The sequence below is a fragment of the Typopeltis vanoorti genome, chromosome 5 (genome assembly GCF_054136105.1).
Source record: "Typopeltis vanoorti isolate ZY-2024b chromosome 5, IOZ_Tvanoo_1.0, whole genome shotgun sequence".
Lineage (NCBI taxonomy): Eukaryota > Metazoa > Arthropoda > Arachnida > Uropygi > Thelyphonidae > Typopeltis > Typopeltis vanoorti.
Genome location: NC_143553.1, coordinates 151508080 through 151534819, shown reverse-complemented (window position 1 = coordinate 151534819; position 26740 = coordinate 151508080). Strand labels below are relative to the sequence as shown.

The following is a 26740-nucleotide window of genomic DNA, read 5'->3' as shown; positions in this document are numbered from 1 at the left end:
CCATCACATTTAATCCCACTAGCTATATCATCTACAGTCAACCATGTTTCACTAATACCAATAACCTGTGGTCTGGAAGTGCCAACCATGGCCAAAAACTCTTCCTTCTTGTTCCTAATACTCCTAGTATTAGTGTACATGAATTTAAGACCCCCATTAGCCCCAACCCTACCTTGATGCCTTATATTAACTATCCCACTCTGGTTTGTTGTCCTTATTTGCTCTAGCATATTATATTCATTCTTACATTCAACTGCCTCCCTAAGGACTGTATATCTACCCCCCCCCCCCTTAACAAATCTAGTTTCCCTGAATTTGCACATCCACTACATTCAGCAACATTTTCTCAAGTCTTCTTACACCATAACCATTCAAATGCAAGCCATCCATCTTATATAGATCCTTTCGCCCATCAAACTCACTCCACACGTCCACAAATTCCACACCACTCGTCATACATAACCCACGCATAAAGTCATTCGCAATTATGGCCCTCCTTTTAAACATTTCACTGTCATACCGTGGCAAAAGACTAATCATTCTAACTCTCTCACTCTTTCCTTTTGCTACCTCAAACAATTCATTCATGTCTTCTATCATTTCCATTTTATCTCCTTTCAAATCATTCGTACCTGCCACAACAATCATTTCCTTCACCCTTTCCTTTTGCTCTCTAATAGACTCAGTTACTTCCTTTATGGTCGCACCAGGTTGGTACGATTTTTGTCAAATCCTCTACTAATACACCTCGTACTAACGAGTCTCCATACAGCACTCTATCCTTCATTTTGTTCATGTTCACATTCATACACCTATTTTTCCTGTCATACCTTTTATTATTGGTTGGTTCATTCAGTCGACTTTTGTTCATGCACTCTAGCTGCTGTTTTGCCCTTTCTATCGCACCATTCAACAACGCGATCACATTCAATGCATCTATCTCATCTTTTTTATTCTCTGAGAAACCATTAATACTATGATTCACACTTTCTACATTCACAATCTCATAATTCTCATGTACAACCTTGCCGTTTCTTGTCATATCGCTATTTTCTTCATTCTGAAGTTTGACAAAAATGTCACACTCACGATCCGAAATACACTTCAATTCCTCATTCTCCCTACATTTTCTATACACATTCAATCCTTTATTATCATCTATCCACGCTCCGACCGCAATCCGTAAAGCGTACATTTCACAGCTAGTACACTGACTCATTTCTTTTATACTATTGTTCTTTGATAACGATGGCGAACCATCATTACTGGCCGCCATTTTCCTTCGTACAGGTGCCATAATTATTGCAACGTGTTTTATCAAATAACAAGTTATACACACCAAAAACACACAAACAGACGCACTAAAATATGCAAGGCAAACAAAACTACGCAATATTAACTAATTTTATCAATGATAACTGAAAATAATACTTATCTTATCACGAACACTACACACTACGATATAACCTCGAACTCCCTCGAACACTACCCTCTCTCTCTCACACGAACCTTTCTCTCTCATTTTCTTCACTCATGCCACTCACCTCTGCATTTACATACCTGCCTACCTTACTCTCCTCTCCTGCTCTTCGACAACATCTCTTGCTTCCTCACATCTTACATTCACTTCAGTCATTCTGTTTTGCAGCAACATTTCTTCAACTGACTCAAACCAGATCCATTCAAATGTAGCCCATTTCTTATGCAGTTCTGTCTGTCCCTTAAATGCATACCACACATTCGCAAAATGAACTCTTTTGTCCTCACATAACTTTGCTAGCATACCATTAATAATCCTCACTCGCCTTCTCAACTTATCACTGTCATACCTGGGCAACACGCTACCTACCACACTGTTATCTTTCACTCTACCTTAACAGCCTCATGATATCCCTCCTTACATTTTTCTTGTTACCAGTCAAATCATTCATGCCAACTACCACTTCCAACTCTTTTGCTCACGTACTCTTCTTATCCAATTACCATGGTAGCTAAGGATTTTTTTTTTATTAATTATATGTATATCTATTGTATTTTTATTTAATTTTTACATAGTCCAGTAATCCTGCTCTAGAGACAAAACATGGAACTTTTTCAAGATCAGTCTTCCAGTAAGCACGTTCTGGTCTCATGCTGGCTGATAAAGTTTACCTTACAACCTAATGAGAATCAGTAAGCTATGTATTTAACTATTCTTCATTCAGCATAGCATTCATGACCTTCTAGTTTGTCTCAGAGTTGTTCTGTTACACTGGTGTTCATAACCTAAGGTGAATGCTATTTCTAAAGATCACAACTGCAAATTAAAATGATTCAGCTTGTGACAATTTGTATTATAGATATTTCTAGAGCATTTGGAATCTCACGTAGCATTGTATCCAAGCAGTGTTTCAAAGGTATATATTCCAGATGTGTGCTAAGAGGTTGCTCTCACTCTACCATGGAGTATGAAGGCAGATTTTTGGTTATAACAACAAAACATAATCAACACACCACAGCAGGTCAGCTTGCAAGTCAGCTCTCTTCAAGCACAGGTACGGGGATATCTCTACAATCTGTGGCAAAATCTGTGATAAGTATGCCTGTAGTCTTCATCCCTTTATCCACAGCTCATTGTAAAGCAGCTTTTCAAGATATTTGGAGTTCGTGGTCTGATAGGCCTATCAGACCATGTGCTCCAAACATGCCACAGAATTGACTGGAAAGGCACTAAGTCCCTGCACTGCTCTAAAACCTGGTTTGAAAGAAAATTCAAAGAAGTTTGTGAAATGCTGAAACATCATCCAAATCAGAATAAAAATGGTCTAATTATTCCAAGAACGTGTAGGACCCATCTTCAATCCATATAGCAACCAGAAGAAACTCCTGATACAAAAGGACTCTAGAAATGGTTTAATGTAGTTCTGTTTTTTTTTCCCTCACTAGATGTCAGGCTAGGATAAATAATTAACAAACATTTAGATTCATTTTGCTTTTGTGTAGTGCAGTGTCATGTAGCTTGTATCTTGTACATATGTATGTTTCCTGATGATGACCTCAATACAGAGGTTGAAATGTCGATTGTTACTTTCTTAATGTTAAGTAAAGTAATTATTCTAACACATGTTTTGTGTCTCCATAAATTCTTCACGAGTGTTGACCACCGTGTTACCCCTAAAAGAAAGAGCACTTAAATGGATTCAGAATTAGGTGTCTAGAGAGTTTTGTTCACTGAGAGTGTGGATGCACAAAGTCAGGAAAAATTAAAGAAATTAATGCAGATGCAGATCTGTAGATGGGTGTGGGAAGGGACTCACAAAATGAATATGTGAATGAACAAAAAAAATGCATATCTAGTCTTTCAGGCAACAATATCAAATGGGTTAAATTAAAGATGCAAGGAATTATATTCTTGGTTTCATGTGCAGACTTCGTTTGCTTACATTTGAATAAAGAATGAAACAAGAATATAATTTCTTGGCATCTTTAATTTATAGTATAGCCAAGTGAAAAAACATTCAACATCAATTTGTAGATTGAGTGGGATAGTCAATTCAGGATGTTCAGGTGGTTTTGGGGGGGAGTTTATGGCCTTGGTTAGTGCAGTCTTGCCAAATGAAATTATAGACATTTAGTGAAACTTAACTAACAGCAGATGACAGTTACAGGGATAGAGAATGTGATAGATTTAGTATTTTCAGGGAGGATAGAGTAGACAAGACAGAGGATGTGATGCTGCTGATGATAGTAGATGAATTGTATCCACCAAGAGTAGGTCAGTTGGGCAGATGGCAGTTCTTTAGTCAGTATGGTGTGAGATTGAGGCGAATAAGACAAAATATAAAACTGGTTGCTGCTATAGGCCAAAGGGTGCCAGGGATGATGTGGAAGATATGCATCACAAATTAGTACAATGAGGGCAAGTCAGGTAATTACAAAGGTTGTATGTGTCAAAATGTAAAACAATTTATTTATCAAGTCTATACAATTACATCCCTTCAGTGTAATCTCCTGCCATGTTCTGCACCTGTTTCCAATGGGAGCCACTGAATACCATTAGTGTTGCCTGTTGATATCAGTGATAGTGTGACCTACTGCTTGAAGAACCTTTTGCATCTCACAGAACCACAGACCTCTGAGGGGTTATTTCATTTTGAGGAACAAATCTAAGTCTCAAGAACTCATATCTGGTGAATATTGAAGTTGTTCCAATACTTCCCATTGCCACTGGTCCAACATCTCTATCACCGATTGCGACATATAACATCATACATTGGATTGTCTTGTCCCACATGAAATGCACTAACCCATCTTGCAAGAGTCTGGTATTGCAGGGCACTGTCACCACAGGCTTCCCTAAGGCCACAATAACAACTGCTTGCAGTTTTACCTCATGAAACCTGGACTTTGATTTAGGATCATTGTTCTAATCTTGTGAACATATCTTGGAGTATTGTACACTGAGATATTGACTTGAACCACTTCTACACAGAAGGACACTTGTTAGAATGGGAAGTGTCACCCTGTGCATGTGTACAGTACATACAACTAACACCTCTGTCAAGAGTAACATTTGAGTTACCAACTACATCGCATGGCAGTGTTGCCACTACTTTATTTATAACTCTTGTATTTATGGGGCGCTTCAAACTTCATATCCAGAGAACTAGGATAGAACAAGAAGCCATCGCTGGAAACTTATAAGAGGGCATTAGTAAGTTCTTTGCATGGAAAGTGCTTGGTGAGCAGAATTCATTTCCTGGGAGTGTGGTGAGTGTAGAAACTGTGAATGGGTTTAAAGCATGGTTTGATGGTCTTTTTGTTTGTGTGTGATTACCTCCTATGATGAGTGTTTTGATTTCCTTGTCGGTCTGATGTTAATAATTTTGTTTCCAACAAAAAAAAAAAAAAAGAAAAGAAAAATCCCTTTCTTCTGATCCTTAGACAAGATAAGATTTTTCTTGCAATTACTTTAACCTTCATTCTCTCATGGCATATGTTTATGCCTTGAGAGAATGAAGGTTAAAATATTCCCTCTTACCCATTATTAACTGTGTTCAAATAACAAATTCATTCAACAGTTGATACTATTCTTACATATGGAGTAGTGTCCCTGAAAACTCATTAAAAATACTTCTCAGTACAGATATTAATGACCCATCTCTTGTCAATTCACTTTATGCTCTTTTCTCCAGATCCCACCTTGCTCCATGGAACATATACCACTTTCTTCCCACTAGTATTATTATTATTCTTATTCTTATCCAGGTCTCCACGGAGTCAAAAGACTTATCGTGGGAGGTCCTTCCTAAGAAACACAAAGTCTATCAAGACTCATCGAGGGGGAAGTGATCCCCCCACCCCTAAGAAACACAAAGTCTATCATACCGCTCCTTAAACTCATTGACTGTTCTCACTCTCACTACTCCATCAGGCAGTGCATTCCATGGTTCAGCAACCTTCCATGCAAAGAAACCACTCTTCACTCTCTTGCTCACGGTTTCCTTTTGTAATTTCTAGGGATGGCCTCTTGTCATCACTCCTTCCCTCTGTTCAACCAAGCAAAAGAACTCCCCAGTGTCAACCCTGTAACCACCTTTCGACAGTTTAAAAGTCTCAATCATATCATCTCTCCTTCTATCCACCAAACTCTGCAGTCCACATTCCCTCAGCCGATCCTCACAACTAACATACAGTCCTGAAACCATCTTTGTTATCTGCCTCTGTACCCCTTCCAAAGTTAATTTATCTCCTCCTAATTTTGGGGACCAAATCTGAGAACAATAGTCTAAGTGTGGTCTGATCAGAGTTGTATACAGCAGAATGATAACCCTTTTATCTCTGCAGGTCAGTGTCCTTCTCATTATAGCAGCAATCCTCTGTGTGTTACCATCACCACCTTTGCAATATGTCCCCTAAATTTCAGATTTCTATCAATCATCAACCCCAGATCTCTTGTCTCTCCTACTTCCTCCAGTATAACTCCTCCCATAGAGTATGCAGCATATTATCAATGTTTCCCAAACCTCAAGACCTTACATTTTGCTGCATTAAACCGATACTCCCATTCATTTGCCCATCTATCTAGTTTATTCAAATCCTCTTGCAGGGCTACAACATCTGAAGTCTTATTAATAATCCTTCCCAGCTTCACATCATCTGTAAACAACTGAACATCCCCTTGCAATCCACTGACAATGTCACTGATATAAAGGTTAAATAATATTAACAGACGTGTCGTCGCTTGGTGTCGCACGGATTAGATCGTCGGCTTGTCGAGAGCTCCTGAAAAGATCAGTATTATTTTGTGTTAACATTAGATATTTTACCAGAATTTTAAGTAGTATTGTTTGCTTTTTGTTTCTTGGTGTGTCTGTGCAATTTTTGCGTGTTTTCTGTTATTTTAATTATTATTTTTAAGAAAAGATAGCGTACACATGGCACCGATAAAGAAAAAAATGGCGGCCAGGTCGCCATGCTTGCTTAAGAGTTTTGATGTAAAAGAATTTATGCAATGTGCTGTCTGTGAGATGTATGCCTTGCGAAGAGCAGTAGGAGTCTGGTTAGAAAGTGATAGTGGAGTTAATATGTGTAGAAAGTGTAAAGAGAATGAGGACTTCAAGCGTGTTTCGTGTATCGAGACTGATATCGTTAACGGTAGTCAGAATGTAGAAAATGGCGGTGTACTAGAGAATTGCGTGGTAGTGCCACATATGTGTGAGAGCGTCGCTGAAAGTGTAAATGAAGATAGAAACACCGAAGGAATGGATGATTTGATCGATAATGAAAATGGTGAGATAAATGCGAGTAGCGAAATTGCCCGTTTAAATGGCGCGATACACAGAGCCAAACGACAACTGGAGCTTATGCAAAAATGTGTGTTGAACGTACCGACAAATAACCGGCGGAAGTCTGTGACGGCAAATAATAGAATGTACGTAAACGTCAATAAAATGAAGGAACGAGTGCTGTATGGGGATTCGCTATTAAGAGGCGTAATAATTGAGAGTTTAACGAAGTCGTACCAGCCGGGTGCGAACATAAAGGACGTCAGCGAATCTATTCGACTGCAAAAACAGAGGGTGAAAGAGATGATAATAGTGGCAGGAACGAATGATTTGAAAGAGGACAAAATGGAAATGATAGAGGATGTGAGGGAGTTGTTTGAGGTAGCAAAAGAGAAGAGTGAGAGAGTTAGGATGGTGAGTATCTTACCGCGGTATGACAGTGAAGTGTTTAGAAGGAGGGCCATAATTGCCAATGACTTTATGCGTGGGTTATGCATGGAGAGTGGTGTGGAATTTGTGGATGTGTGAAATGAGTTCGATGGGCGAAAGGACTTATATAAGATGGATGGGTTACATTTGAATGGAGTTGGTGTACGGAGACTTGAAAGAGTGTTGATGAATGATGTGGAAGTGGATGTACAGACTCAGGGAAACTAGATTTATTAAGAGGGGGGGGGGAGTAGATATGCAGACTTTAGAGGGGGCAGTTAAGTGTATGAATGAGTATATTATGCCCGGGCGAGTACGACGGACAACAAATCAGAATGGGATAATTAGTATAAGGAATCAAAGTAGGGATGGTACAAATGGGCTTCTGCGATTCATGTACACTAATGCCAGGAGTATTAGGAACAAGAAGGAAGAGTTTTTGGCCATGGTTGGCACTTCCAGGCCACAGGTTGTCGGTATTAGTGAAACATGGCTGACAGAAGATGATAAAGCTAGTGGGATTGAATGCGATGGGTATAGCGTGTTCAGGAGTGACAGGGTGAATAAAAAGGGGGGAGGAGTGTTATTGATGATAGCTGATGAGCTTCAGCCAAGGAGTATAGAAGTTGAACTGCAGGATGGGGAAAAAAGCACATTTGAGGCTGTTTGGTGTGAGATACAATCTAGCAGAACAAAATATACAATTGGGTGCTGCTATAGACTGGGTGATGGAGTGGATGGAGGGAATAGTATGCATAAGCAAATAGAAGAAATGAATGGAAGGAGGGTAATTATTATGGGTGATTTCAATTATGGTAACATTGACTGGAAAGAGGAGAGGGCACATGGGAGGAAGGAATTGGATTTTATGCAGTTATTAAGGGACAACTATCTACGGCAACATGTATTGGAAAATACCAGAGGGCAGAGAGTGCTGGACCTAGTAATTGCAACTGAGAATGTAGCTGTAACGAACATGACCATGTTGCCACCAATTGGTGAGAGTGACCATAAGGTCATGACTTGGGAGGTGGCTAAAGGAGTCGAATTTACAATTAAGACAGGGTATATGTGGAATTACTGGGCTGGTAAGTATGACAAGCTTAGGTGTGTGCTTGGCTCAATGCCATGGCATGTAAAACTGCAAGGGCTGGATGTTGATGGTGCATGGGAGGTGGTTAAGAACTGTTTGCAGGAGGCAATGGTTGACTGTATACCAAGAGTCCGAATAATAAATCAGGTAGGGGTTAAATGGATGAATAACACTATTAAGCTTGAGCTGCAAAAAAAGAAACAATTGTGGAGGGAATTTAAGGAGAAGGGTGACCATCAGGTGCATGAACAGTATAAAGCTCAGGCCAGGATGGTAACAAGGGTGGTAAGAAAAGCAAAAGCAGATTACGAAAGGAAATTGGCCATGCAGGCTAAAGAGAATCCCAAACAGTTTTTTCAATATGTTGCAAGTAAAAGGAAAAATGCTCATGGTAGAATGATCTTAAAAAATGCTGAGGGTAGGGAGGTAACTGAATTAGTCGATGTTGTGGAATTACTGAGCGAGCACTTTGCAAGAGTATATCATCCAGGTGGTGGCTTTGCGGAAATGGAGGAACCAACAGCTTATACTGGAATTGTGATGAATGAGGTAGAGGTAACTAGTCTATTACAGAACCTCAATGTCAATACATCTGTGGGATTGGATGGTATACCAGCTCGTGTCGTACGTGAAGCGGCCAAAGAATTGTCAGTGCCCTTGACCATTATGTTTAATTTGAGCCTCAGGACTGGGTCAGTCCCAAGGGGATGGAAAGAGGGGAAAATAGTTCCACTGCACAAAGGTGGTTCCAAGGCTGCTGTTGAAAATTACCGGCCAATCAGCATAACAGGAATCATTATCAAGGTCTTAGAGAAAATAGTCAAGAGGAAAATATAAGATTGGATAGAAGAAAACGGGATACTGTATCGGGGACAGCATGGTTTTGTGAAGGGTAGGTCATGCCTCAGTAACTTGCTCACGTATTATAACACAGTGAAGGCTGAACTGGATAAGGGTAATGGGTTTACAGTGATTCTGCTGGACCTTGCTAAGGCCTTTGACAGGATACCACATGGAATTCTAATCAGTAAATTGCAGCATATGGGAATGGACATAGGGTTGGTGAGATGGATAGGAGGGTGGTTGATGGAGAGATATCAGAGAGTGGTTTACTCAGGAGTAGAGTCCACAAGACGGCCTGTGACTAGTGGTGTGCCACAAGGATCTGTTCTTGGACCACTGCTGTTTAATTTGTTCATAAATGATATAGGAAAGGATCTGAGAGGAACAGTTCATTTGTTTGCGGATGATGCGAAGTTGGGTAGGGCAATAGTGAATGCAGATGACGTCAAAATTTTGCAGGATGATTTGGATAGATTGGAGGTCTGGGCTAAGGAGAATGGATGTCAATTTAATGTGGCAAAATGTAAGGTTATGCATTTTGGGGTGAAAAGATGGGAGGCAGTTTACTGCATTGGTGGAACCGTGCTCCAGGAAACTGATGAGGCACGAGATTTAGGAGTGTTGGTGGATAAGAAATTGAAATTTAGGGGACACATTGCAAAAGTGGCCAAATCAGCTCATCAAATCACTTGGTTGCTGAAGAATACGTTGACAAGCAGAGACAAGCAGGTTATTGTTCCTCTGTATCGAGCCTTGATAAGACCTCATCTCGACTACTGTGCTCAGATTTGGTCACCTAGGTTTCTTCTTGATGGGGAGGAGGTGGAGAGGATCCAGAGGCGAGTGACCAAGATGATAGCAGGTCTGTGGAATGAACCGTATGAGAACAGGTTGAGGATTTGTGGGTTGCAAAAATTGGTTGATAGGTGGAGGAGGGGAGATATGATTGAGACATTCAAATTACTGAAGGGTTTCTATAAAATTAATTCAGAAGATATTTTTGAGAACAGGGCTGGTTGTGGGAGGACTAGGGGACATCCATGGAAACTGGGCAAAAGTGTGGTTAGTAAAGGTGTTAGAGCTGGGTTCTTTACTTTTAGAGTAGTGAATGAGTGGAATGCGCTCCCTGAGTCTGTGGTGGATGCTGTGACAGTGAATGAGTTTAAGGCGAGGTATGATAGATACTGTATGAATGTCGAATAGTTGTGATGAAAATGATTTGGGGCCTCCCTCGATGAGTCTAATGACTCCCTGGAGTTGCCCGTAATAATAATAATATAGGTCCCAGTACTGGTCCCTGTGGGACCCCACTTCTAATCCTCTGCCTCCTTGAAACTGCCCCACCATACACAACTCTCTAATACCTATCAGACGGCCTATCTTGAATCCAGTTGATTAATCTGACATTCTGACCCATGTGCTGCAACTTAAATATCAGCTTATCATACGGCACCCTGTCAAATGCCTTCGCTTAGTCTAAGAAAATGGCAGTATATGCCTTGCCCTCATATAATGCTCTTGTGACTTTATTATAAAAAGCTAGCATATTGCTAAAACAAGAGCACCCCTTCAGAAATCCATATTGACTCTCACAGATAACATTATCCTCATCTGCCCAATGCTGTATATGATCCCTCACTAATTTCTCAAAGATCTTAACAACTACTGATGACACACAACTCACCTAATAATTAGACGCTTCCAGTCTGCTACCACCCTTATGAAATGGCACTATCTTACCTTCCTTCCATTCCATGGGCACTTTTTCTGCAGCCAGAATTTCATTGAAAATCGAGGTCAAAGGCTCTGTCAGTTCCATAGCACATTCTCTCAAAACTCGTGGTGAAATACCATCCAGTCCCACAACTTTACTGACATCCAGAGCTCAGTATTTGAAACACACTCTCCTCCTGTACTTCTAAACCTTGAAACTGCCCTATCCCTCTAGTGTGAAAACTGACTCCTCCAGGATGAAATACTCCAATAAAGTGTTCATTGAGCATTTCCACTATGTCCTCTGCATCAGTGACTCTATTCCCATTTTTATCCCACAATATCATTCTTCCACAGTCATTTCTCCTCCTACTGGTCACATAGCTAAAAAATTCCCTAGGATTTTCTTTGGATCTTAGAGCCAATCTCCTCTCATATTCCAGTTTCGCCTTCCTTACCATACTAGTCACTCTTCTGGCCTGTGTCTTATATTCTTCATGCATCTTCTCTTCACCTGTCTCCTTATATCTCTTCCATAGCCTCTTTTTCACATGCAATTCCTGTTTAATATTGTTTGTCATCCACTTGACTCCAAATTGTGTCCTCTTCTTCACTAGTGGCATACAACTTACTATTGCTGCTAACAAATATTCTTATACAATTTCCCACGCACTAATAATATCCCGGCCTTCCAATTCCTCCCTCCATGAAATTTCCCCAAGGTAACGTCTTTGACTATTATAATCACCTGCCTTGTAATTCCACATACATTCCCGTCTTTTTGATACTTCTGCATGTCTATTCATTTTCCAAAGTCAAAACCATATGATCACTCTCTCCAACTGGTGGGAGAGATGTCATCTCAGTTATTATCAACTCTTCTGATGCTATAACCAAATCCAAAACTCTTGAACCTCTTGTTCCCTCTATTACATGTTGCCTAAGACATTTGTCCCTCAAGAATTCTAGAAATTCCATTCCCTTATTGCTACATGCATCTTCCTCTCTCCAATTTATACTGCTGTACTTAAAATCTCCCATAACAATCATTCTTCTTGCATCATAAGCAGTACTCCACCGCCACACTTTCCCTTCCTGCTGAAAAATGCTGTACGAAGCAACTTCTATTCTTGTTATTATATTCTCTTCTGTCAACCACGTCTCAGTGATCCCAATAATTTTTTGCCAGGCCGATGCTATCTGCACCACCAATTCCTCTCCCTTATTACGGATACTCCTGGCATTAGTATAAAGCATATAAATGCTGTTATTTCTATACCCAGCATTATGCCCTCTAGGCTCCACTGGGCTCAGTGTTACCTCATGTCATCCCTCTTTTCCCAAGAGGCATTCCCATAAGAGGCCACCCCTGCTACCATCCTCCCTGGGACACACTGACTCGTTCAGAACAGCAATCTCTCCAGATACCTATGTCCTTCCTCATTCAAATGTAAGCGATCTCTCGCATACAATTCCTCTCTGTCCTCAAACGCACCCCAAGCATCCACATATTCGAGTCTTTTTTTGTCTCACATTCTAGCTATTATGTCATTCAATTTTACTGCTCTTTTGCTCAGGGCGTTATTATCATGCCTAGGCAACATGCACACTATCTCTTCTCTCTCTGTCTTCCGTACAGCATCAAGCAAAAATCTCAATTCATTGTTCCTACCATTACAGTCATCTCATCCACCCTTTCATCTCTCTTAATTGCCATAGCCACACTTTCTATCATTCCTCCTTGCAAACACTCCTCACATATCCTTTCTTGAACACCACGGATCATTGAGTCCCCATACATCATACCTCTTACCTTTCCCTCTTTCCTGTTGTTTCCATTCTCTCCTCTTCTTTCATTCCCATACGTCTCTCTCATCCCCTCTCCTCTACTGCTCCTATTCTCTCTCTTCTAGCATTTCCATACCTCTTTCTCCCTTTCCTACTGTTTCCATTTTCTCCTTTTCTAGCACTCCCATACCTCTCTCTCATTTCCTCTCTTCTACTATTTCCACTCTCTCCTCTTCTACACTCCCATCTCTCTCTCTCCTACTGTTTCCATTTTCTCCTCTTCTAGCACTCCCATACCCCTCTCTCGTACTCTTTCCATTTTCTCCTCTTCTAGCACTCCCATACCCCTCTCTCCTACTGTTTCCATTCTCTCCTCTTCTATCTTTCCCAAAATTCTCTCCTCTCCTATCATTCTGAAAACTCTCTATCCCCTACTCTGATTCACCTTGCATTTATCTCTTCCATTCTCCTAATCTCATCTTTCATGCTTCTCCTCTCATTCACAAGACACATTCCACCTCCTCTTTCAGCTTCACCATCTCCTTCTGCAGGTCTATATGAAGGCTTGATATGTTATACTGTTCTTCAATTATTAACTTCACAGTTCCTCATTGGAGAGTAGATAAAGATGCACATAAAAATTTGCCATGATCATAGAACTTAACTCGGTAGTTTATTCCTGCTATCCATCTCTTATTCTTCCTTGCTTGTCTATTAGCTTGCTAATGTTCTCATCACCCAGCAGCAGCTGTTCTTATGAATATATCCTATTCCTATGAATTTATGAATATATTCCTAATGTTCCTATGAATATATTTATATCGTGAGCAAGTGGACTATTTACGTACATTTTAAGTCTCCTTTTGTATCACCACTGCTTAATAAACATGGTGGTTCTGTTAATAATAAATATACCGCTGCATCAATAGATGCAAACAAATATACGTGTATATTTTAGATTTTCTTATCATATCTTATCATATACATTATTTATGAAATTTTCACTCATGTGTGTAAATACTGTAAACAAAAAAAAATGAACATAAGTAACTGAAGAATGTGAGATTTTTGTTTCCATGAACACTCATCAGAATTGGTATTGATAATTTCTCCACTCTTTTAGATCTGTTAACACGTATATTAGGTATTCATAGTTCAAACTCACAGAATACAATTTTCTTTTTACTGCTGTGTTTTGGAATAGTGTTCCCTCTTATGTATTTTCTAAAGAGCACAATTCACTGTATCTTCAAATCCATTGTTAACAAGTTTGTTTCTTCTCTCTACTTTTCCACCCACCAGCAGTACTAATGCACCATAGAGTATATTAGTACCGTTTTCTGTGGTGCATTATAATATTCGTGTGGAGTTTCCCCTGCTTTCTCTCCTGTCCCTTTTGGGGGGGGGGGAGTTGAGCCATCCTGATGAGGAATTAAATATATATTTTTTATGACTATAGATCTGTGTATGCTCATGGGGTTGATTTACCTGTTTTGAGGGACGAAAAATGTAGTTTCTGGGTGGAAAAATCCTCTAACTCCATATGTATGAGACCGGAAAACTTGCCTTTAGTTAAAAGAGACCAGATAAAGGTTCCTTATGTCATAGATGGAATTGAACCCAAGTCATTCCAACCAAAGAGCTCTGTCTACACCAACTGAGCTATGGAGGCTCTACTGTGGTGCATTAGTGGATAATAAAGGAAAGAAATAAAGGTGACATAAAGATGCTGCAGGATAATCTAAATAGATTGACATGTAGGTAAAGAATAATGACTGATAAAGAAAGAATAATAGAGGCTAAAGAAATTGCAAGTAATATTGATGGGATTGCACTGCTGGAAATTGATGAACCTAGTGTTTGGAATGATGGTGGACAGGGAGTTGAAATTCAATGGACATGTCACAAAAGTGTGCAGAATAGCTCAAAAGGATCACTTGGATGTTAAGAAATATACTGACAAGCGGTAACAGGGAGGGTATTACTGCTCTTTTATAAAGCTTTGAAATGACCACATGTGGACTTTTGTGCACACATTTTGTTGCCTAAATTTCTTTCGAAAGTGCATGTAGTTGAGAGAATTCAGAGAAGAGAGACCAGAATGGTAACTTAATCTGTGGGGTGCTCACTGTAAGGATAGACTCAGTGTTTGTAGTTTAGCTATAAGCAAGATAAAAAAACAAAAGATGGGGGGAGATGGTATGAGCATATGTTATTAAAAGGAGTTTATAGAGTAGATGGGAAGGAAATTTTTCACTTCATAGATAGATGAGAAAGAAGAAAGGTTCACTCTGACTTCATGAAATGAAAACAAGGGATTGCCAAGATAGCAAAGCACACCCTTCCAAAATCACTATGATTTTGGAGGGATGTGGGGGGGACTGGATTTTGTTTCATGGGGAGTACCGATTGAGCAAATTCATTTGATAGATATTGTGATTGCTTTTGCCAGATTATTTTCTTTTGTATTTGCTTTTGTCAAATAAGTGGCTCTTATTATTTGACACCTCCGGGGAGTCCAAAGACTCATCGAGGGAGGGCACCTGCTGTGCAACTGTCTCCACCACTCAATCCACCAATGGACTGCAACTACACCAATGCTATCTACTGCCCACCACCACTACTATTTCCACAGACAATCACAAATATCCGTGCCCATGGCAGGTTTTGAACAAGGAGCCCTTTGACTGGAGAGAGGATATGCTAACCACTCTGCCAGCCAGGCTGGCCAAGTTCTGTCTTTTCCTCTCTCCATTTTTGAAAAATCTACTCCACATTAATCTGATAACAACTCTTCAACCCTATACTCACCCAACCAATTAGAAAAGGATGTAGTATGATTCATCACTCCATATTGCAGACTTCAAATGATCTATGGACCAGTCAAGATATACTTGACACCAGCACATTCTGCACTTGTGATTAATTAATGTTTCCCATATATGCATCTGCTATCTTCTACATGGAAACTGAAATCATACAAATCTTTATATAGTGAACTCTACTCACTTCAATCTGTGCAGACACTTTGAACTCCAGGTTGATTGTCTGCACATTGAACCTCCAAGATTTCTGTATCATACTCTGGTTATCTGGCATTCACTTCTTGTGCATTTCTTGGATGGAGTGGCACCCCCTCACATTTCCATTGGCTGATAAAGTTGACTGCAGTATCATTTGCCTCTCTATATAAGTAGCTCATTTATCAAAGTACTTATGTACATTTTTTATCATATTTGAGTAAATGATAAAAATAAGAATTTAATTTTGTGCCATGTATAAGGTACTGATCAGTGTAGATCACATTTAATGAAATAGGGGGGGGGGGGGTATTTCTAATTATTGTGGGAGTGAAGGTTCCAGTACTTATTTCTCTATACTGTCTCTACTTGTTTGCTTCCAAACTCTGTATCTGGTTAAAAGGTTTAACAACATTTTTCTGCCAACAAAAGGTGTCATTCTTTCTTTTCTCTCTTCCTTACTCTCCCTCCCACTAATATTAGTTTTTTAAATCTAATTTTGACCTTCTAATATATTTATTCATTTTAGTAATCACTATCTTGTTACTAATACAGTTTAATATGCAAACATGTCTGTATTCCCAAAAGTGTGTATGTAGCTAGAGTAATTATAATCCTACTTAAACCATTCTGCAGAAACCTCTCATTTACAGTGGGTATGTAACTTTGTTCAGGAATTGCATTGACAGAGCTAAGTGATTAATGTTACTCTGTCATTTCAGTTAATTATTGTTACTGATTTATAATTTTTGATAATTAGAGATAAGATTATTATTAAGTTTTTCATTATTCTAATTTGCAAGCTTTTCTAATAGCAAGAAGCATATCTGAAGAATTTACTACTGCTGCTGGAGAATACAAAAGCAAGGAATTTGATGACTATCCTTCTCCAAAAGAGAAAGACAAGGAAGACGGTATGTACTGTATATACGTGTGTTAAGCTATAACTATTTGAACTTTATCATTTATCTTATTTTTCAAAATTATTAAGTTCAGATACAACTATTGAAGGATGATTAATTGATCCTATAGAAAGAAAAGAATATTGCTCATATTATGTTACATATATATTAGGTTACATATCACATATTTCAAAATTTTGATATGATTTATTCAGCTAGCAATGAGATGCATATAATTTTTGATAGTAATAAGCAGAATGTTAAATTATACTTTCAATTTTTTATGTCTCACATTTTTTCATACAATATCCATCAGACGATTTCATTATGTGTATTTCTTTGGGTAAGTTTAAACCATTTCGATTTCAAATGATTTCTCAGTTTGTCAAAACTGTATCATAAGATGCTTCATGTTTGCATGAAACCAAACAAAATGATCTTTCTTGTGTGAATTTGCCATATAGTTCATTAACAAATATTAAATATCTTCTTCAGCTAGCTGAACCTCTAAGGTTCTTTGCTGCATGTACCAATTTTGCCCATTCCTATCTGTCTAGAGTTCTTTAATTCCAATTCTAGATTCCCATCTCAGCTAAGTCTTTTTGGATATTATTCTCCCAACAAATCTGTGGTCTACCTTTTTGTGGATTGCTTTCCACAGGCTTCATCTTGAAGGCTTGTTTAGGCATTCTTGACTCACCCAAACCACATATCCAAGTCTTCTCAATCTGCTTGCTCAAATTTCATCAACTAGAAGTGGGGATCTATAGAATTCAGACAGTTCTTGATAATGTCTTCTTCTCCATTCACTTGTGTTATCTCTTACAGGTCCATAGACTACTCTGAAGATTTCTTTTTCAAAGATCTGTAATGCTTTTGCATTTTGATCTGTTATGCTCTGTTTCTGCTCCATTTTATCAATAGGTCTATTGATTGTCTTGTATATTCTGTTTTAACTCTGCTTGATAGAATTTTTGAAGATAATAAATGATGTAGTGAATGATAAGATCTATTGGAGATGTATTCTAGCTTTTATTTCTCTACTAATTTTATTATCTTGAGTAATCAATATTCCAAGATATTTCAAGGAGGTGTCACTTTTAAATTTCACATTATCCATGGTAAAATAGTCATTTTCCTCTTGACTGTGATTTCTGCTTACATGTAAATGTTCAGTTTTATCCTGGTTGATTTGTAATTCTAGTTTTTCCAGCAGCAATTTTCAGTTTTCTAAATGTTGTTCTAATGTTGGAGTGACTGCTGCTGGAAGGTAGAGAAATGAGTGCAGAGAATGAATTTGATCAAGTAAGAAGTGATGTGAAAGAGCAGGAGAGTAAAAAAGGAGAGATTGAAGTGGTGATTATAAATTAAGTAGGTGGCATGAATATAGAGAGAGAACAAGTGTGCAAGACAAAGTTTTTCCAGCAGTAGTTTTCTAAATGCTGTTCTAATGTTGGAGAGACTGCTGCTGGAAGGTAGAGAAATTAGTGCAGAGAATGAATTTGATCAAGTAAGCAGTGATGCGAAAGAGCAGGAGAGTAAAAAAGGAGAGATTGAAGTGGTGATTATAAATTAAGTAGGTAGCATGAATATAGAGAGAGAACAAGTGTGCAAGACAAACAGGGAAATGAGGAGGACAGGGTGGACAGGTGAACACAGCATGAGAAAGGTTGATGCTCCAAGAGGATGTGAATGTGTTTAGACAGAAAGGGATGACTTAGGATCAAGAGAAAACAGTTGCATTTGAAGAAGGTTATAAGATGAATAAGGAGAAAAAGAAATGGCTCAAGTATGGAGAAGTCCCATCTAATAAGTTCTATCAGTGAAACTTGTTATAGACCCAGGAATGAGCTCTTATGTTTGTATACAAATGCTAGAAGTGTAAGAAACAAGGCAAATGCAATGGTTGCATTGAGTCTGTTCACCCAAGAATTGTTGGAATGAGTGAGGCATGGTTGGCTGAGGATAACATCCTGAGTGTTTCGTTAAGATAGAAAGGGTCAAAAGTGAGGAAGGAGTGCTCTTGGTGATAGAGAAAGAGTTATGCCAATACAAGATAGAGATGCAAAATGGAAATAGTGCTAGTGGTTTTGAGGCAATATGGTGTGAGACAGAGGTGAATAGAATGAAATATTTAGTCGGATATTGCTATAGACCTAGTAATGTGAATGGTAGTGACCATGAAATGTATATGCAAGCAAATAAGAAAAGGGTGATCATTATAGGTGATTTTAATTATAGCAGTATAGACTGGGATGATGAGATAGCAACTGGAAGTAAAAAAAATGAGTTTGAGTTTTTGATGGGTAACTACTTCAGGCAGCATGTAACAGAGGGCACACAAGGATTGAGGGTCCTGGATTTGACCATCTCATCACAGGATGTTATTATAAATCAGGTGTTAAATCACCCTCCAGTTGGTAAGAGTGACCATGAAGTGATTACTGGGTGGTTGCCAGCTGTGTGAAAGCTCTGTGAGGAAAGGGTATAGTTGGAACTATGAGGCAGGTGATTATGAGAAGACAGCTTATAGGTGTAGCATGGAATCAGGAGTTGGGTGGAAAGGAGATCAGTGCTGCTTGGGTGATATTCAAGAACTGTCTAGTAGAAGCAGTGTCTAATGTATTCCAAGGATCAGAAGCTTAAATAAGGTAGGTGTGAAATGTATGGTAAGCATGCGATATAGAGGAAAAAAGACATTATGGAGACATCATAAGAGGAGTGGGTAATAATCAATTCCATGAGGATTATGACGAACAGGCAAGTAGGGTGACTTGATTGGTGAGGGTAGCAAATGTGAAGTATGAACAGCAGTTAGCTAAAAAGAAAAAAAAGTGATTATGGAAGGATGGCACTGATTGTAGAAAATGTACAATGATTAGCGCATTGGAAGGGATATTGGCTATCTGATAGATATCAGTAATTTGTGTATGGGGAAGCAGTATCCCAGAAGAGGAAAGTCACTAGTGATGTGCCTAAGGGGTCTTAGCCGTATGGGGATATTCAGTTATTTGTAGACGATGAGTTGGGACGAACTATGAGGAGTAGAGCAGATGTTCTGGCCTTACAAGAATATTTGAATAGATTAAGTGAATGGCCATAAGAGTGGGGAATACCAGTTCAATGTTGCAAAATATCATCTTCATTATCATCAAATTCCTGACATGTACCCTCAAGGGGTGTACAGGATATGATAGTACTACATGAAAAATTTACATCATTACTAACTTCCTATCTACAATTTTCCTCCAAATCAGTCTGTTACTTGTCAAGAATCCAACATTATCAGATCTTATATTTCTATCATCTAACGCACTTTGTACTGTATCAATCCACCTATATCTTGGTCTTCCTCTGGGTCGTTTTCCTGCCAACCTGGCAGAGAACACTTGCTTTGCTAATCTTTCCTCGCCCATTCTATTTAAGTGACCATACCACCTGAGATTAGCTCTAATAATGCATTCTTGGATGCTGACAATGTCTAGTTCTTTCCTAATATCCTCGTTTTTAATATGATATTGCCATTGATGCCATCTGTTCACGCCTATCATCTTTCTCAGGACTCTCATATCTGCAGTCTCTAGTCTTTGGTCAAGTGTTTTACTTCTGACCCAGCTCTCAGATCCATAAGTTAAAACTGGTTTGAACACTGTCTTGTATACAGCTAATTTAGTGTTACGACTAATTTCTCTCTTATTCCATATGAATTTATTCAGTTGACTTCCCACCATACCAGCTTTGTTGATTCTGTTGTCTATTTCCATATTTAATTTACCATCTTATGAAGTGATTATGAAGCGCTCAGGAGACAGCTTGCAGGTGTAGCATGGAATGAGGAGTTAGCTGGAAAGGAGATCAATGCAGCTTGGGGGATTTTCAAAAACTATTTAGTAGATGCAATGTCTAAATGTATTCCACTGGTGAGGAGGTTAAATAAGGTAGGTGTGAGATGGATGAATAAAGAGATTAAGCATGCGATACAGAGAAAAAGGGCATTGTGGAGGCAGCATAAGAGAAGCGGAAGTAACCAATTTCATGAGGTCTACAAAGACCAGGCAAGGAGGGTGACTTGGTTGGTGAGAGTAGCTAAAGAGAGGTATGAACAGCAGTTAGCTAATGAAGCTAAAAAGAATCCTAGGGAGTTCTTTCGATATGTAGCCAGCAAAAGAAAGAATGATTATGGAAGGATGACATTGATTGGAGGAAATGGTATAAAGACAGCTGTTGCAGAATGTGTGGTGGAGATACTTAATGAGCAGTTCATAAAGATCTTTCAATCTTGTGAATGTGACTTCATGGAGAGATTAAGAGCAGTTGATGATGGGGAGGAGAGACTGACTGTAAGTGAGCAAGAGGTGTTTGGGGAGTTGAGTAAACTAGATGTAAATAAGGCTGTGGGACTTGATAATATATCACCGCGTATTCTGAAGGAATGTGCCAGAGAGTTGTCACCTGCCTTGACATATTTTTTTAATACGAGTCTTGCACTCGGTCAAGTTCCTAAAGAGTGGAAGGAGGGCAAGATTGTGCCACTTCATAAAGGAGGTGATCGAACTCAAGCATCAAACTATAGGCCTATCTCTGTGTCAGGTGTTGTGGTTAAGTTGTTGGAGAAGCTTGTGAGAACTAGGATCCAGAGTTAGGTTGACAAGAATGGTATTATCTTTGATGGACAGCAAGAATTTGCCAAAGGGAGATCATGTTTTAGTAATCTACTTACTTATTACAATAAAGTGACTGCTTCCTTGTACAGAGGAGAAGGATACACAGTAATATACTTGGATTTCGCAAAGGCTTTTGATAGAGTACCTCATGATTAGTTGACAGTCAAACTAGAGCAGATGGGGTTGAATATTAGATTGGTGCATTGGAGACTGGCTATCTGGATAGGTATCAACAAGTTGTGCATGGGGGTGCAATATCCAGGAAAAGGAAAGTCACTAGTGGAGTGCCTCAGGGGTCTGTTTTAAGGCCATTACTATTTAACTTGTATATTAATGAAATTTCCGAAGATTTGGATGGAGATATTCAGTTGTTTGAAGATGATGCAAAGTTGGGACGAACCATAAAGAGTAGTGAAGATGTTGTGGCCTTGCAAGAAGACTTGAATAAATTGAGCGATTGGGCAAGCAAATGGGGGATGTGATTTCAATGTTGCAAAATGTAAGGTTTTAAAATATGGAAAACAAAGACGGGATGCAGAATTTATGCTTGGTGAGAATATATTGTTGGAGGTAGAGGAAATAAGAGATCTAGAGGTGATAGTGGATAAGGATCTAAAATTTAGGGGACACATCGCCAAAATTGTGAAGACAACACAAAGACTTCTGGGAATGATGCAGAGGACACTCATGTGTAGAAATAGTCAGATTCTTGTTCCATTGTATAAGACTTTGATTAGGCCACACATGGACTATTGTGCCCAGATTTGGTCACTGGGTTTTCAGAAGGATGAAGAGAATGTTGGAAAGACGATTGACTACGGTAGTTTCTGACCTCTGGAATGTTGAGTATCAGGAAAGATTGAGAAGATGTAATTTGCAGAGTCTGGTGGAGAGAAGGAAGAGGGGAGATATGATAGACACCTACAAGTTGGTAACGGGTTGTTATAAGATCAATGGTGGAGAAGTTCTACAGAGAATAATGGGAGATCAGAGGAGAACCAGAGGTCATCCCTGGAAACTGTATAAAGAGGGTGTGAGTAGGGAGAGTGAGAGGCAGGTTTTTTCATGCAGAGTTGTGAATGATTGGAATGCCTTGCCTGAGAGTGTGGTGTCTACAAGGAGTTTAAGTGTGTTTAAGACACGGTATGATGAGACGCGTGTGTGATAATAGGACCTCCCAGATGAGTCTTTGACTCCATGAGGTCTTGTTTAATAATAATAATAATCTTCACTAAAAATCGTGCTTAAGTAGCTGAAATGTTTTACTTGTTCCACAGGTTCTCCATTCACAACACAGTTGATATTTAAAACGATTCTACCTATTTTCATTGTCTTTGTCTTTTTATTTCTGACCTTCATACCATATCTATTACAATAGTTATTCAATTTAGTCAGGGAATCTTGCAAACTTGTAGCGGATTTATTTAGAAGTATAACATCGTCTGCATAAAGCAAAGAGCATACATTAACATCTCCAATTCTGATATCATGTTTGATACTTTCCTTCGTAATGTGATCCATATAGATAATGAATAACAGAGGGGATAATGTACATCCTTGTCTCACACCAGATTTAACATTAAACCATCTTCCTGTACTTCAATTCTAACTGCTGACTTGCAACTCAAATAAAGACTAAGTATTGCTTGATATAATGTCCCATTGACACCATATAACTGTAGCGTATTGAATAGCTTCTCTCTTGGCACCGAGATCAACATTTTGTTGATCTTTTTCCAGATCAACAAAACTTAAATACAGATCTTTGTTATATTCCCATGCTTTCTGAACTATTTGTCATAAAGTGAAGATCTGATCCTGACGGCTTCTATTTAGCTTGAATCCAGCTTGTTCTTCACCAAGCTTTTCTTCCACAATTCTTTTCAACCGTTTCTCAAGTATACTGGCATAAATCTTGCCAGGAACACTCAGTAGGGAAATACCTCTGTAATTCTCACATTCAGTTTTATTTCCCTTTTTATATATGGGTACTATGAGAGCTCTACTCCAATCAGCGGGAATTCGTCCCTCTGTTCAGGACTTCTGAACTATGCAGTGCAGCCACTGTAAGACTCTTATACCACCATACTTCAGCATTTCTGGTCGAATATCATCTACTCCTGCTGCCTTTCCACATTTCAAGCCTTTGATGGCTTTTTCTACTTCAAATATGGATATGTATTCCTGACTGTATGCCTGTTGAGTGTTTTTTACTATTGTGCTATCACTGCTTGTTTCATTTAGCAATTTTTCGAAGTAATTACTCCATACTTCAAGGATATCTTTTTCTCCTGTTTTCATTTCACCTTTATCATCTCTAACTCCTTTTACAGCATGCCTTCCTCCATTTCTAAGCTTCTTCAACAACCTCCAGAATATCTTACCACCTTCTTGATACTTATTTTCTATGTTCTTGCCAAAGTCCTTCCATGACTTTTTTTAGCTAGTTTTACACAGTGTTTAGCTTTCTTACATTTGTCTCTGTATTCTCTAAGAGCACAAGCTGATTTATTTGCCAGGAAATTTTGATATGCTTTCTTCTTTTCCTTCACTGCCTCTTTAACTTCCTGTGTCCACCATGGAGTTCTGATTTTTCTGTCCTTGCAGACAACCTCACCATATGCCTCTCTGGCGGAATCAATCAGGGTTTTCTTTAAGGCTTGCCACTGAATCTCCAAGGTTTGGTTCCTGTTCTCAAACTCTTTCATTTTTTCTTCAATAATCTTTGTGTATTTTAGTCTACAGTTCACATCTGAGAGCTGCTCAACTTTTATTTGCTTTAAAACTTTCTTACATGTTATTCTTTTCAATATGAAATTCGATTTTATCCTGCTCAAGACTAAATAGTGATCACTTCCAATTTCAAATCCTCTGTACACTCTGGTGTCTGGAGAAAACATCACTATCAACAAGAACATAGTCAATGAGACTTTTCTTATTCCTTACCTCTTCTTTCCATGTGAATTTGTGCACATTTTTATGTTGGAACGTGGTGTTAATAATACTAGTCCGTGTCCTGAGCAGAAATCCAACAGATATTTGCCATTATTATTAGCTTTGCTCTTTTCTCCAAATTTTCCCAAAATATTTTTGTATATTTGACAATCATTTCCTACTCTGCTATTTAGATCCCTAACAGGGACCAACTTTTCCTTTTTCATTGTGTCAGTTGCTTTCTCTAAAGCATCAAAAATTCCTCCACTTCTACCTTAGTAGAACCTTTTGTGGGACCATAGGCACAAATAAGTCTCAATGTCCAATTCCCCATTCTGATATTTGCCCAAATTACTCTACTTGAGACTGCCTGCCATTCAAGAAGATTTGCCTCGTATTTTGTGTTGAATACTATGGCTACTCCTTCTTTTTCTTGATTGTCATTGCCTGAATATAACATTTTGTATTTATTGCTCAGAATGATCTCACCAGTTTTTGTCTTTTATGTTTCAGTCACCCCTATTATGTCGATCTGGTACTTATCTAATTCCTCAGCTAGCTCCATTTCTTTGCCATTCAGGCTTCTTATGTTAATAGTACCGATCTTTAACTCTGGTAATGTTGAGTTGGGGTGTGCTTTCAGATTTGTTCCAGTAGCTGACTTTTTGCTGTTTGCCCTGGTTCCCTGGCGAAAACAATGGTGGGCCTTGTTTAACCAAGCGAATCCCCAGCCAGCATGAAATTTTGTCACGTTGAACCATAATTTTTTAGATTGGTTTAAGCCAATAAGAATACAATTTGGTCAGCTAAATCCCAAATTGCCAGCCCATCTTCGTTCGTTCAGTATCCAGGTAGATACCCAACAGGGTGCACCACGATAAGGTGAGGATTGGACCTTAGGTCAGAAGCCCTGGTCAGTTCTCGCATTCCTTTAAAGGCCATGTGGCCTCTCAGTTATACAGCTTTGACCCTTAAGCACGCCATATATTAAAAATAAACAGAACTTAGAACCTACAGAATATTCTCCAATCAACTTATATGTTGAAGTTACAGACATTGAACTTTTCACTAAATAAAGATTTTTAATATGACATTTAAATGTCAGTATTTTGTAGCCCATTTTATGATGTGATCTCAATTGTAACCAGTATGCTCACTAAGCTATTAACTGTTTGAACAAAAAAAAGTATCTAACTTTTCAGCAATGTATCAAATGTCCGATTTGTATGGTTTACTGCAATTAGTATGTCATTTATTTTTAAAACTGTTTGCTGTTTAGCCTTGAAGTTAGAGTGGCCTAGTAACATGCCATCTTGTTTTATTTCTATTTCTCCACTACAATTTAGAATACAGTGGTGTATTCTAAATTGTATTCACAATGGACTAAGTGTTTGACATGTTTGTTGGCGCATGCAAAAAACAGCACATGCAACATAGTCAAATTTTTAAGCACAAAATTAGAGTGCTATTGAATTGTATGGTGAAAGGGACAACTATAAATTGATAAAGCTATGTGAAGACTTTGAGAAAGGTGAAATAATGAATTTATGATGTTTGTACATAACAAAGAATGCTGCACATGAGTGCATCATTTCAATGGCTGTTGAAGAGATCAAATTTTAAGTTAGGGAACATCCTCCATATAGCTCAGACCTGGCTTCCCTAGACTTTTCGTTATTTCCTAAATTGAAGGCACATTTCAAGAGTATTCATTCTGAAAATGATGAATAGGTCAGAAGCAGAAATGAAAAAAAATAAAATAAAAAAAAAATTCCAAAAACAACCTTAAGAGTTTTACAATGGCAACTTTAAAGGAAAAAACTTGTCATGCTGTGGAGATAACAAAAAAGGGAGATATATTATGTTGAGAAACAGTATATAAAAAAAAAAAAAAAGCAAAGAATTCAAACTCCCTTTTTTCAATTTCACTGCCACTTCTCTTTTGGGTGAGAAGCTATTAAAATGGATGCATTACTTTTGGGAACACATCATATGTATAACATAAAACTGCACAGACATTTTTGATATGCAAAACTGCAAAACTCTTTCCACAGTGATTCGGCTAACGGAAATAAACAGCGTGGGCGAGTTTCCGAAATGAAGGAGAGAGTATTGTATGGTGACTCATTATTAAGAGGAGTAATAATTGGGAGTGTAACTAAATCGTACTTGCCGGGTGCGAAATTTAAGGATGTAAGTGAGAGCATTAGAGTGCAAAAACAGAGGGTGAAAGAAATAACAATTGTGGCTGGTACGAATGAATTGAAAGGTGATAAATTTTTTATGAGAGAGGACTTGAAAGTATTGTTAAAGGTAGCGAAAGAAAAGAGTGACAGAGTTAGAATGGTGAGTCTGTTACCGCGGTATGACAGAGAGGAGTTTAGAAGGAGGGCCATAATCGCAAATGATATTATGCGCACGTTATGCGGACGGTGTGGTGTGGAATTTGTGGACGTGTGGAATGAGTTTGATGGGCGAAAGGACTTATACAAGATGGATGGACTGCATTTGAATGGACTTGGTGTGCGGAGACTGGAAAAAGTGTTGCTGAATGAAGTGAAAATGGATGTGCAGAACCAGGGAAACT

The 26740-nt window shown here is 38.6% G+C and overlaps 1 protein-coding gene across 1 annotated transcript in view; it reads left to right on the top strand.

The window, feature by feature from the left end:
• The window catches only part of LOC150106943 (diacylglycerol kinase theta-like), a 610762-nt gene that overhangs the window by 250350 nt on the left and 333672 nt on the right, over positions 1 to 26740 (top strand). Inside the window, exon 7 of the mRNA XM_090393510.1 lies at positions 16457 to 16567. Within this exon, the coding sequence (XP_090249636.1) occupies positions 16457 to 16567 (111 nt within the window). The remainder of the gene's footprint in view (positions 1 to 16456; positions 16568 to 26740) is intronic.